The 13,383-nt window shown below is 50.2% G+C and overlaps 1 protein-coding gene across 1 annotated transcript; it reads right to left on the bottom strand.

The window, feature by feature from the left end:
- Positions 1–875: 875 nt before the first annotated feature.
- LOC103271714 (tubulin alpha-3 chain) lies at positions 876–4,523 on the bottom strand. Its single transcript, XM_008069206.2, has 4 exons — positions 4,305–4,523; positions 3,351–3,499; positions 2,343–3,023; positions 876–1,272 (listed from the first exon to the last, which is right to left on the bottom strand). The coding sequence occupies exons 1-4, from the start codon at positions 4,423–4,425 to the stop codon at positions 976–978; spliced, it is 1,248 nt and encodes a 415-aa protein (XP_008067397.1). The 5' UTR covers positions 4,426–4,523; the 3' UTR covers positions 876–975.
- Between the last annotated feature and the right edge of the window lie 8,860 nt (positions 4,524–13,383).

Below are 13,383 nucleotides of genomic sequence, written 5' to 3'. Positions count from 1 at the left end.
AGGATGCCCTGCCAGCCCAGGGCTACCAGACTGCTGGGGAGGCAGGCCTGGGAAGAGCCCTCATGGAGCAGCACCTAGGATGGAGCAGAGACTTGGTGCACACAGGCCGCCTGCAGAGGCCACGTGTTGGTCCTTCTGCTGATAAAGCCTTTCTGAAAGCCGAGGTTCCCGACCAGACATTCTCCCCCATTTTTGAACATATTAAGGCACAAAGACTAGAATGAGTTCTTTCTGCGGGTCCTGGTTGTGCTACCGCTGAACCAACCATGTGACTGAAACGTGGCTCACCTTCCTGGGCCTGATCTTGGTTCTGAGAGAAAATCTGTGGGCTGCCAGGCCTTTGACATGGCATCAACACACTTCGCTTGCAGGAAAACAGGACACTTCCTACCAAGACCCTTGACAGTGTGGAGGGCAGGATGGCCGCGTGTGGGCAGAGGAAGAACGCTGCCTTTCAGGTTACCACAGAGCAGTGAGTCAGCGTGGCTGTGTTGTGGCCTTCCGCGGTTCAGGGAGCCGTGGAAAAGCCAGTAGCTTTTGCCTGGACTCCCCGACCCACAGACTTCAGGTGTAAGTTCTCCAGTCTAAGCTCTTGAGTCAGCACGTCCCCAACAGAAAACCCCAAAGCACGGCAAATTCAGTTGAAAACCCTGATTCAGCTTCTCTAGAATTTGGTACAACTTTCCAATTTGAAGCCTTGTCTCCGAAATATGGAGTACTTCCCCTGGGTCCAGCGACTTCAGGGCTCCTGCAACATGTAGGCTAGGTTGTACCCCACCCCATCCAGCAGTGCAGGTGGGACCCCAACCACCATCCTCGCGGACCTGGGATCCCACCGCTGCTGCGGGCAGAGCCCAGAAGCGCCACACAGAGACTTTGTTTACCCAGAAACTTTAATTGAAGACACCTCGAAAGTGGTCACGCCGGGGTGGCCAGGAGAGCAGGAGAGAGGAGCACCTGCCTGCGGCATCCCCTTCAGTACTCTTCTCCCTCCTCAGCCTCAGCTTCCACGGAATCCACGCCCACCTCTTCATAATCCTTTTCCAGAGCCGCCAGGTCCTCGCGGGCCTCCGAGAACTCCCCCTCCTCCATGCCTTCTCCCACGTACCAGTGCACGAAGGCCCGCTTGGCATACATAAGGTCGAACTTATGGTCCAGGCGGGCCCAGGCCTCGGCGATGGCCGTGGTGTTGCTCAGCATGCACACGGCCCGCTGCACCTTGGCCAGGTCTCCCCCGGGGACCACGGTGGGGGGCTGGTAATTGATGCCCACCTGCCAGAGACGGGGAAGAAAGCATCCCATGAAGCTTGCGTCAAACCCTAAACAGCGGTTCCTTTTCCTCAAACACAAGACACTGGAGGTGCCCCAGTCACACTGCGGATGACCAGGGAGGACGCTCGGCTCGCCTCACCAAGTCACTGAGCCCTGCCCTGTGTCAGGCAGGGTGCCAGGGCAGCAGAGAGATGGTTCCAGATAAGAAAAAAGGGAAAGAGGAGCCGTGGAGGTGGCCACCCTGGCTGGGTCCCAAGCTGCCCGAGGGCTGTGTCTCAGCAACTGTGACATATGATAGGTGTCCAGGTGAAGGGACTCTGTCTTTCCTCTGAAAATATACACTGCCTGGTCTTCCTTGTAGACTATTTCCTCCACAGGCTTTAAGAAGAGTGACGGGCCGGGTTCGGTGACTCAGCCTGTAATCCAAGCACTCTGGGAGGCTGAGGTGAGTGGACTGCCTGAGCCCGTAGGGCTCAAGACCCACCCGGGCAACTTGGCGAGACCTCGTCTCTACAATAAAAAAGTTTTAAAAATTAGCCATGGCTGTGCACACCTATAGTTCCAACTCCTTGGAAGGCTGAGATGGAAGATCACCAGAGCCCAGCAGGTTGAAGCTGGGGTGGCTGTGAGCATGCCACTGCACTCCAGCCTAGGTGACGGAGTGAAACTCCACCTCAGAAAAAAAAGTGTATACATTTTTTGGTACCCTCTGTATATACCATCCACATGGATCTCTACAATGCCAATAAAACGTCTACATTTCTACCTACATCTTCCTCACTAATTCTGCCTCCTGATAAAGGGGCACAAAAATCCTTCAAAACAACCTCCTCTTACAAAAGTGTTTCAAAAGCTCACCACACACATGACAGTGTGAGGACTCAAAAAGGAAGTTCAGAGACGTCAGTGACTACATTACCCCCCCCCCCCATTCACTAACTTCTGACCGACAGCCAGGCCCATGGAGCAGAAGCAGGCTCCCCAGAGGGGGTGGGCCTCCTGGGGCAGCACTGCTCTGCAGCTCTGCTGCCCGCTGCAAGGTCCAAGGACTCCCCGTCACCCAGCCCTACCTTAAATCCAGTCGGGCACCAATCCACGAACTGGATGGTGCGCTTGGTCTTGATGGTGGCGATGGCCGCATTGACGTCTTTGGGGACCACGTCCCCCCTGTACAACATGCAGCAGGCCATGTACTTGCCATGGCGAGGGTCACACTTGACCATCTGATTGGCCGGCTCGAAGCAGGCATTGGTGATCTCCGCCACCGACAGCTGCTCGTGGTAGGCCTTCTCGGCCGAGATGACCGGGGCGTAGGTGGCCAGGGGGAAGTGGATGCGGGGGTAGGGCACCAGGTTGGTCTGGAACTCCGTCAGGTCCACATTCAGGGCCCCATCGAAGCGCAGGGAGGCCGTGATGGAGGACACGATCTGCCCAATCAGGCGATTGAGGTTGGTGTACGTGGGGCGCTCAATGTCCAGGTTGCGCCGACAGATGTCGTAGATGGCTTCGTTGTCCACCATGAAGGCACAGTCCGAATGCTCCAGGGTGGTGTGGGTGGTCAGGATGGAGTTGTAGGGCTCCACCACAGCCGTGGAAACCTGGGGGGCTGGGTAGATGGCAAACTCCAGCTTGGACTTCTTGCCGTAGTCCACCGACAGCCGCTCCATGAGCAGAGAGGCGAACCCAGAGCCGGTGCCGCCCCCAAAGCTGTGGAAGATGAGGAAGCCCTGCAGCCCTGTGCACAGATCCGCCTGAGAGAAAGCAGACAACGTGAGCCGAGGCCTGCGGAGACCACTCCGCCAGCCTCCACTGAGCTGGGGTCACTTCTCTTAGCCCTGCAGCCTCACACAAGTCCACACGGTCCCTAACGAACACACACCGCATGCAGAAACCGAGCAAAGCTGAAAGGAGAGACCCAGGCCTGCCCCCCAACCCGCCCTTGCCACGAGGCCGAGGCTCACTCAGTCTGAAGCGTGACTATGTCCTGAGTTTGGCCAACCGCCCTCCCCTCTGCAGCCCAAGGCCTGCCCTCCCGTCCAGGACAACGTCCACGTGAAGCCTTCCAGTGCTCCTCTTACCAGTTTGCGGATCCGGTCCAGGACCAGGTCAACGATCTCCTTGCCAATGGTGTAATGGCCTCTGGCATAGTTGTTGGCCGCGTCTTCCTTCCCGGTGATCAGTTGCTCCGGGTGGAAGAGCTGCCGGTAGGTCCCTGTGCGCACCTCGTCTGCGAAGAGACCCGAGAGCCCTGAGTCCTCAGGCCTGTGTGCTCACCAAGATGGACACGTTCAGGACTGCTCACTGCTACGGAGCACAAGCAGTTCCCTGTAGGTCAACCCTGGGATGTCTTATGACAATGTCCCTGTGTGATGCACAACCCACAGATGCCGTTTATGGCTCTAGACGGTCACGCCAGTTCACATGAGCGGTGCCGGCAGCACCGGTTTGCAGTGAAGGGACATAAGGTATTGCACCCCCACGTCGGCCATTCCATGGGTACATATTTCTTTGCTACCATAGTACATCAGAGGAAGAATGTGAAAATCCCTCACAGGTAGGCAGTCACCAGGTCAGCGGTGTCATCTCCCGGAGGGCCGTCAAAGGTGCTCTCCCTTTGCAGCCCTCTGCGGAAGCTACTTGGGCCTTCTGTCCTGCACTTCTATGCTGACCTCTTATGCCTAAGACACAGGTCAAGACTGTCATGCATGAGAGCACACAGCATTGAGGAGGGAACTTCCGCCCCTGCGCCCTGCAACAGCGCCACCTGAAGAGGGCTGAGGCAGCCACGGGAGACTCTCTCCACAGCCTCTTACTGCTAGCAAAGCTGCTTCTCCCAAAGGCCAGGTTTCCCTAAATAAGAGCTGAGTCCCAGACACTTTAATCACGAACCCCAGGTTCTCAGCTAACAGTGCCACGGGCATGTGCTGGCTGCTCCTGTCCTGTCTGCAGAGGGACTCATGGGAGCCTCCGTGGGGCTGTTCCACAACTCTTCGCTTCCCAGGAAACCTGCTGTCCAGGACCCCAGCACCTACCCACTACAGTGGGCTCCAGGTCCACAAACACTGCTCTGGGCACGTGTTTGCCAGCCCCGGTCTCGCTGAAAAACGTGTTGAAGGAGTCATCCCCGCCACCGATGGTTTTGTCACTCGGCATCTGGCCATCAGGCTGAATTCCATGTTCAAGGCAGTACAGCTCCCAGCAGGCATTGCCGATCTGGACACCCGCCTGCCCCACGTGGATAGAGATACACTCGCGCTGGGAACAGAACACAACACAAGCACCCTTTCATCATCAAGGCCACTGGAAGCTGCGTGGCATGCGAACTTCTCTAAGGGCATATCTGTACAGTGCTCCAATTCTGGGCTTTCTCAACCTTTATTTTCTGGGGGGCTTCCGTGACCCCCTTCATCCAGTGAAAATGGACTTACTCTCGACGACCCTAGCTACTATGTGCTCCAGAACCTAAATGTCTGCCTACACAAAATTGAGGTCATATTACAACCTGGAAGCCATGTAATGTCAAAAATCTACTCCTATGTCTAGTCACAGTAGTTCTCAGAAGGCTATCTAGCAGTTTTTGATATGTCCCGCCCAAAGGATCAGGTAATAGTTGGAGCAGGTCCAGCTCGCCAGGGCCAAGGCCAGGTGTCCCTGTGTGTGTGTCTCCGTCGGCCCCTCTAGATCTCCCTCTGCGGTCCTCCACCCCACTCTGTACTCCCGGAGGCTGACCCACATAGACAGCACCACAGGGAATCCTTGTCCTCTGGCTCCCAGTTGGTTGGGTCAGTGACAGGTGGCAGCAGGAGGGAGGCTGGACGAGGGCGTGGCCAGGGAACTCCCTCCTTGGCTCCCTCCCTGCCAGACGGCCATGGGCTGCCAGAATCCCTTCATCAAGGCCAATTCTGGGCACCTGGCCATCTTCACAAAGCTACCCTCTCCACTTCAAGTAACCACTCGCTCCCTCACCTCTTCAAGCCTAGGAGGGTGATGGCTCCCCAAAGTGCGGGTGTCCTTTGGGGGTTTGCTTAAACCAGGTATTTGGGGACCGATACAGGCCGTGGACCGATACTGGTTTGTGGCCTGTTAAAAACCAGGCCTAGGAGGATGATGGCTTAAGCCATCCTCCTGCCTCATCCTCCCAAGCAGCTAGGACTATAGGCACCCACCATCATGGTGGGTGTGGGTGTGGGTGTGTGTGTGTGTGTGTGGGTGTGTGTGTGGGTGTGTGTAGAGCTGAAGTCTTACTACGTTGCCCAGACTGGTCTCAAACTCCTGGGCTCAAGTGATTCTCCCACCTCAGCCTCCCAAAGTGCTGGAGCTACTGTAAAGTGCGTGAGCTACTATACCTGGCTCTAAATTTGACATTTCTTTCATCAGCTCTACCTTCTCTCCAAACATGATTTGAAACTTCCTCTATTCTTTTCAAACCCTAGACCAGACTCCTCCCTCTATGACCTTGGCAGATGACCTTGTTCTGTTCTTACCCAAAAGCATTACTTCCTGTCAGCATTTCTGCAAATACAGTAGGCCCCCCCCCCTTAGCTGAGGGGTGGTTCCGAGACCTCCAGTGGAAGCCTGAAATTCCAAATAGTACTGAACACCACACACACACACACACACACACACACACACACACTATCTTCTGTCCTACACATACATACCTGTGATAAAGCTGAACTTATAAATTAGGAACAGTAAGAGAGGAACGACACAGCTAATAAAACGGGAACAATTATAACTATGTCCTATAATAAAAGTGATTACATGAATGTGCTTTCTCTCACACACACACACACACACACACACAATATCTAAATTACTGCACTGCAAGTAACTGAAACCATGGAAGCAAAACCAGGGACGGGGGTACCATAGCCCTTCCTGCTCTCCCCTTCTTTGCTTTACAAGGCCCATTGCTTCTACAGATCTCTTATCCAGCAACATTCCTCAGGGGAGTTCCCAGGCCCCAGGGATCCACAGGCCTTTCCAGGATACAAGCGGATAAACCAACTTCCTAATAGAAGTAGAACAATCCAGTCCTTTCCCTGTGCTGACATTTGCACAGAGGGTACATCATGAAGGTGGGCAGAGCTGGTGGCTTCCTCGCAGGGACTAAGGTAGTGGCACCACCAGAGGCATGCAGAGTAAAAAGAAGTTCCATTTGCGAAGTTCCTTGATGAAGCCATGAAGTGTTACTTTTATTTATTTATTTATTTTTGAGTTGGAGTCTCACTCTGTCGCCCAGACTGGAGTGCACTGGCCGCTCCCGGCCACCGCAGCCTCGACCTGCTGGGCTCCGGCGATCCTTCCGCCTCAGCCTTCCAAGTAGCTGGACCTACAGGCGCGCGCTATCACGCCCGGCTAGTTTTTGATTTATTGTAGAGATGAGGTCTCGCCAAGTTGTGTTACTTTTATTAAATCCCCACCCCCAGCGCTGCGACTAAGTGAGAAGTAACATAAAGCACCTGTGCACATTAAGTCCAGCTGTCTTGAGAAAAAGCACTCCTGCATTTGAGTTGCAAGATGAAATAGCCACTTTTTTTTTGCTTGTTTAAGACAGGGTTTCGCTCTGTTGCCCAGGCTGGAGAACAGCGGCCCATCACAGCTCACAGCAACCTCCAACTCCTGGGCTTAAGCGATCCTCCCACCTCAGCCTCCCAAAGTGCTGGGTTACAGGCATGAGCTGCAGCACTGGCCAATCTCTTCATGAAACACCATTTTTACTTGAGAGAATAACTGACAATCTGTAGCTATTCAGAACTGGATATCTGGGACTTATGTGAACATGTGTTGCTTTTAAAAGAATAAGCTAATCTTTTAAAAGCTTCTCAGCTGGTCGAGCACAGTGGCTCCTGGCTCAAGAGGATTGCTTGAGCCCAGGGGTTCGAGACCAGCCTGGGCAACATGGTGAGACCTTGTTCTCTACAATAAATTAAAAAAATTAGGTATGGTGGCTCACACCTGCAGTTCCAGCCACTCAGAAGGCTGAGGCAGACGCATCACCTGGGCCCATCAAAAAAAGATTCTGAGCTTTATTTCTTTCCTTTCCTTTTTTTTTTTTTTTGAGTAGGAGTCTCACTCTGTCGCCCAGGCTGGAGTGCAGTGGCACACTCACGGCCTGCTGGGCTCAGGTGGTCCCTCTGCCTCACCCTTCCAAGTGGCGGGAACCACAGGCATACGCCACCACGCCCAGATAATTTTTTAAAAGTTAATTTGAGAGACGCGGTCTTGCCAAGTTGCCCAGGCTGGTCTCGAACCCCGGACTCAGGCAATTCTCTCACCTCGGCCTCCCAAAGTGCTGGGATTACAGGTCTGAGCTACCGAGCCCGGCCAGTGAGCTTTAATTTCTAAGCGACACACACGGACAGCTGGGACGTGCATCAACAAAGGCTGGTTGGGCTCCTCCATTATTTTTAGCACCGTAGAGAGGTCGAGGCCAGAGAGCGAGAAGGGCCCTTCCTTCCTCGGGACCCCTCGGCTGTCCTGAGAACTTCCCGGGTCCCTCCACCAAGTCGAGGCCATCAGCCTCGTGTCCACAGGAGGCCTCCCGCACCCAGGCCGGCTGCACCGGGCCCACCCCCCAGCTGCCGCCTTTGGGGCCCCCACTGCCCTCGACCCGCGGCCCGGGAGGACAAGCCAGGGCCACCGTGTCCCGCCCCGGCCTCCTCGCTCCACCGAGGAGGCCTGCACCGCGATGCCTCCGTCCTCGCGCCCCACGTGGCCGGCCTCCTCCGCCCTCCCGCCAGGTTGTCTGCGGGGGGAGTGTGTCTGGGGTCTGGACACGGGCTGCCAGCTCCCCGGCGACACCTGCCCACGCCCCCGCCCCATCCCCCGGGGCCTTACCATAGTGAGCTCTGCAAACGCCTCACGCTGCTGCTCGACCTCAACCGCCGCCCGACTTCAACGGCCGCCCGACTTCAACCGCCGCCGTGCGCCGGCCGGACTGTGCGCTGCCCCCATTGGTCCACCCCAGCCTAGGCGCCCATTGGCCCAGAGCTCCTCGGGGCGGGGCAAGACCCTGGATCTCCGTTGTGATTGGACATGTCTCGTGTCGTGGAGGGACGACGCTTTCTGATTGGATGTGCATTTGGCGGAAAGGCAGGGGGCGGGCGTACTCGGGGCAGCGTTTAAGGTGTTTGGGGGCGGCCTGGGGTCCGTGAGGTTGGAGCTGCCACTGTGCTGCCTGGGCCGTGTGCGGGGCGTTTTCGTGCATGTGAGGCAGGACAGCTAGCGTAGCTTAGGTGTAGATAGTGAGTTTCTTACAGGCAAGCTTCGATAATTTAGGAAACCAGATGGTCAGGCATCCGGGCACCGTCTTATCAGGATACAACTCCTTTTGTCCTTTTTTTTTTGAGTCAGAGTCTCACTCTGTTGCCCAGGCTGGAACGCATTGGCACGCTCATGGCCACCGCAGCCTCGACCTGCTGGGCTCAGGCGATCTTTCCTCCTCGCCTTCCTGCAGCCTGGAAGTACAGGTGCACGCCACCACGCCCAGCTAATTTTTTGGTTTATTGTGGAGACGAGGTCTCAGCAACCCCTGGGCTCAGGCATTCCTCTCGCCTCCCCCTCCCAAAGTGCTGGGATTACAGGTGTGAGCAACCAAGCTGGCAGGGTTTTATAACTCTTTTAAACAACTACACACTGACTGAAACCCAGGCCTGACCTTGGTATATGGGGTGGCTGGCTATAGGGACCAAAGACAGGACAGTAGGGAGTTACCATGACACTGAGACATGGCACTGTAAGAGAAAACTTAAACAGCAACTTTTCCTATTATCTCAAAAGTTCCTTGTGACACAAGCAAACTTAATAGTAGAACAGTATGAATTGAAACTTGTGACCAAAACTTTGTTTAGAAATAGGTTGCTTGACCTGGCGCGGTGGCTCAAGCCACTGGAGTGCAGTGGCACACTCATGGCCACTGCAGCATCGACTTGCTGGGCTCAGGCAATCCTTCCGCCTCAGCCTTCCAAGTAGCCAGAACCACAGGCATGCGTTACCACATCCAGCTAATTTTTTTAAAAATTTTATTGTGGAGACAACGTCTCGCCAAGTTGCCCAGGCTGTTCTTGAACCTGTGGGCTCAGGCAATCCTCTCACCTCGGCCTCCCAAAGTGCTGGGATTATAGGCTTGAGCCACTGCACCCGGCCTCTTTATACTTCTAACAATGGAGAGGCAAGATCTTCTTTGGTGTTGAGGAGTAAAGTAATCCTTATTTCCAACTTTCAGCAATCAGGTTATTTGGCAATTTTTAAATGCAGTTTACGGACAGGTTTTCGGAAAAGGAAGTCTGGTCACCTTACTGCAGCTGGCTAATTTCTGCTGGACAGATAAAGCCTTAGACTCTGGGTGCCATTTAGTATGGCATGGTAAGGCATGGGAAATGGCCATTCCCAACTGATTGCCCATACCTCACGACTCCTTCTCCAAAAGCCCCATGCCAACCTCACTTTTGTGTCCGCCAGCATCTTCTGATTTGTACTTCAGTGATCTGCAACTCTACCTGTTGGTTGGTGAAGATGGGTAGGAACAGGCCATTTGACTAAGATTAACTCTCTAAGGTTTCTTAGATGTCAGTAGAAAGATGAACTGTTCATCCAAACAGTTTATTCACTCCAAAGTTTATGCACTAGGCAATTTCAAGTGACTCTGTTGGAAAGCCTCTGATTAAACCTCATTTGTACAAAGAATTATTCTAGGCAAAAAGCAGAAAGGTAAAACCAAGAGTTTTTAGTTTGCGACTTCCAGTCACAAGACACTCACAGGAAGCCCTGTGCAGGCAGTCACAAGGAGGCCCAAGGACACTCAGATGCCCAGGGACCATCAGAGACCCAGGGACAGCTGACATAACTGATTATGGTCCTTATCTTTTTGTTTTTTTCCTTGAGGAATATGAACAGAACCTCTACCCTCAGACTCTCCATTAGGTCATATTTTAAAGAATTAGGAGGATTTCAAATTGGATGGTTTCACACACACACACACAAGGTTAATATTTTATTGTAATGAGTCCTGGCCTTGCTATGAACAGACACAGAGGATTCAGGAATGCCAGAGGAATTGCCGAAACCTGGAGCTAGATACCAGCAGGAGTCCATTGCAGCTCCACCAACTTTGCACTTCTCAGGTGGTTCTGATAGGTTTCCGCTGGGCCTAGGTCCTCTCACTTTAGGTTAATGGTCCCTGGTTTACTCTGAGCTGGTTTCACTTCCTAGGAAATCGTTTGGCATCCCAAATTTTGATTCTTAAGTACATTCTTTAAGTGCGTTCTGAAGGGTCCTCTCCATGACCTTTTTCTCTCTCCCTTCTGCCGAAAGAAAAAAAGAAAGAAAGAAAGAAAGAGGGAGAGAAAGAAGGAGAAAGAAAAAAAAAGAAAGAAAAAATGGGAAATACATCCTGTAAAAGAGAAAGTGAGGAAAAATGGCCCTCTTCAGGTCCCCCAGCTGATTTTATGTTAATACATAGTTCTGGAGATGAAGTATGCCAAAAAGATGTATTTTTGGTAAGACATTTATTTGGCATAAAATGATATAAAATAATAATTTTATATGAGAAAGTATTTTACATGGGAAATTTTTGTGCTAAAGTTAAAGGATTAGAAATCTAAGAAAGAGGAAAATACAGGGCAAAATAAAAGTCCAACCTTGTTGTAGACGGTCTATGTAAGTAGTGATAAGTTATATGATAAAGTTGGCTATAATTAAAAGGTAATTATTTACAATAGTCTTTCTAAATTTTGTTCCCCTGTGTTAAAACAAGGTTTTTTTTTAGAGGAATTGATTTGCTCTTAATACAATTACAAGGGATTTTGACTTTTAATTCTGTTATCTGTTTCCTTTTTTTTTTTTTTTTGGTGAGTTAGAGTCTCACTCTGTTGCCCAGGCTGGAGTACAGTGGCCCACTCATGGCCACCCCAGTGTCGGCCTACTGGGATCAGACAATCCTTTTGCCTCAGCCTTCCAAGTAGCTGGAACTACAGGTGCATGCTACCATGCCTGGCTAATGTTTTGATATATACTAGAGATGAGGTCTCACCAAGTTGCCCAGGCTGGTCTTGAACACCTGGGCTCTGGCAGTCCTCTCGCCTCAGCCTCCCAAAGTACTGGAATTGCAGGCTTGAGCAACTGCGCCTGGCCTGTTTCTTTTTTGAAAAGTTTTCAGATTTGTGTCTCAGAAGTTCAACTTTTACTGCATTCAACTTTTTCCCCCTTTGAGAAGACCTGAGATAATAACCTTAAACTTTTTTTTAAATCATATCTTGTAACATTTTGCTCTCCCTCCAGTTGTAATTTGTATGGACTGATGTTAAAATGTTTTGTCTTGAAGGTCTAGAAAAGCAATGTTTTTCTCCAGTATAACTTAATACTGTATTCTTGGGCTTTCCTGATATTCTCAACTTTTCCATGTAATTGAACAAGTTCTTATGTTGTTCTTAATAGTCATGTATTCCTCTGCTTAATACTGGTTTATTGATTCTTCTTTAATGTGATGTTCATGCATGACCCTGAATACACTTTTCCTGTGTCTGATTGAGGCAAGTTTGTTTTTTCTTTTCCCCCAACAGGTCTTCCAGGTTATCTAAATGGATTTCCCGTTAGGAGAGGCAGTCACACTATAGAAGGTTTTTCTTTTCTTTTTTTGGTAACTGGCCTAAGAAACAAAGATTTTACATTTCATCAAAATAATTCCTATATTGCCTTTATTAGGTTTTTGGTTACTTGGGAAAACTGACCTCTAAAAAGAAGTACATACATCTGTGTCACTTTTGGTATTGCTTTTAAAGTTTTAACTGCCACCTTGATTAAATGAATAACTGTTATTTTACAATAATATGTGATTCTACCTTAATAAGATGTTCTGAGCCTTTCTCTTCTTTAATACACGTTCTATTAATTAATTTTTATATTGTTAAGTTATAGGGCTTTGGCTCCTGGAAGGGGACCAAAAAAAAAGACAGTGACTCTCGGTAAATCACACCTTTTCCTGGGTCTCATCTTCAGGTCCAGGAAAAAGTGACAATAAAAATAAGCTGATTTGATGAAACACAGGGCAAAAAATTGAAATTATTCAATCTCTCCAAGCCCAGGAACTATCACAGAAAATGTGGGAGTGTGAGATTGTAAGGGCTGATTTTAAGAGATAAAATTAATTCAGGGCCAGGCTCAGTGGCTCAGCCTGTAATCTCAGCATTTTGGGAGGCCAGGGGAGAGGTGAGTGGATTGCCTGAACCTGCAGGTTCGAGACCAGCCCGGGCAACTTGGCAAGACCTCATCTCTACAATAAATAAAAAATTAGCCGGGCGTAGTAACACGCGCCTGTAGTTCCAGCTACTTGGAAGGTCGAGGTGGAAGGATCGCCGGAGCCGAGCAGGTCAAGTCTGCTGTGGCCATGAGTGTGCCACTGCACACCAACCTGGGTGACAGAGTAAGACTCCAACTAAAAAAATAAATAAGTAAATAAATGAATAAATAAAATTAATCCAGAGTTGTCTACAAATTCAGCATTATTATCAAAAGCTCACTAATACAAGGTTGACACCCAAGCCCTTGTGTCAGAGTAATAGGGTTTCCTTGGATCATTGGACTGTTCTCTAATAGGAAAATCCAGAATTATAATAAGTTTACAAAAATATTCCCTATGGTCAAACTGATTAAAATGACATAGATTTGTTTATAAGATTTTATTAAAATTTGCTTTGATGTTAATATACAAATGTGAAGATAACTGGTTTTTCTCTGTTGAACAAGTTTTCTTGTAATTTCAGGAGATAACGAAAAGATCTTTGTTTACCTTGTGAGTATCCTAGAAAAAATAAAATAAAATAAAGGCATGGGGTATATTCAGTTGCCCTTATAATGTGTTCTTAGTTATTATTGTTTAGGAAAATGAATCTCCTCTATCAAAGGTCTTTGCTTTTTAAAATCTTTAAATTATCATTTTGGCTAAATGAATGACTTAATTTACAGTCATCTGTGATCCTATGTTGTAATAGCAAATGTTTTAAACCTTTGATATTTGACAGACTTTCCAAAATCAAAATATAACTTTCTAAACCGGACTCGGTGGCTCAGCCTGTAATCCTGCACTTTGGGAGGCTGAGGTGAGTGGAT

The sequence above is a fragment of the Carlito syrichta genome, unplaced genomic scaffold (assembly GCF_000164805.1).
Source record: "Carlito syrichta isolate Samal-C Ts95f unplaced genomic scaffold, Tarsius_syrichta-2.0.1 Scaffold311854, whole genome shotgun sequence".
NCBI lineage: Eukaryota > Metazoa > Chordata > Mammalia > Primates > Tarsiidae > Carlito > Carlito syrichta.
The sequence above is the reverse complement of the archived record's forward strand: the minus strand, read 5'-3'. Positions and strand labels throughout refer to the sequence as shown.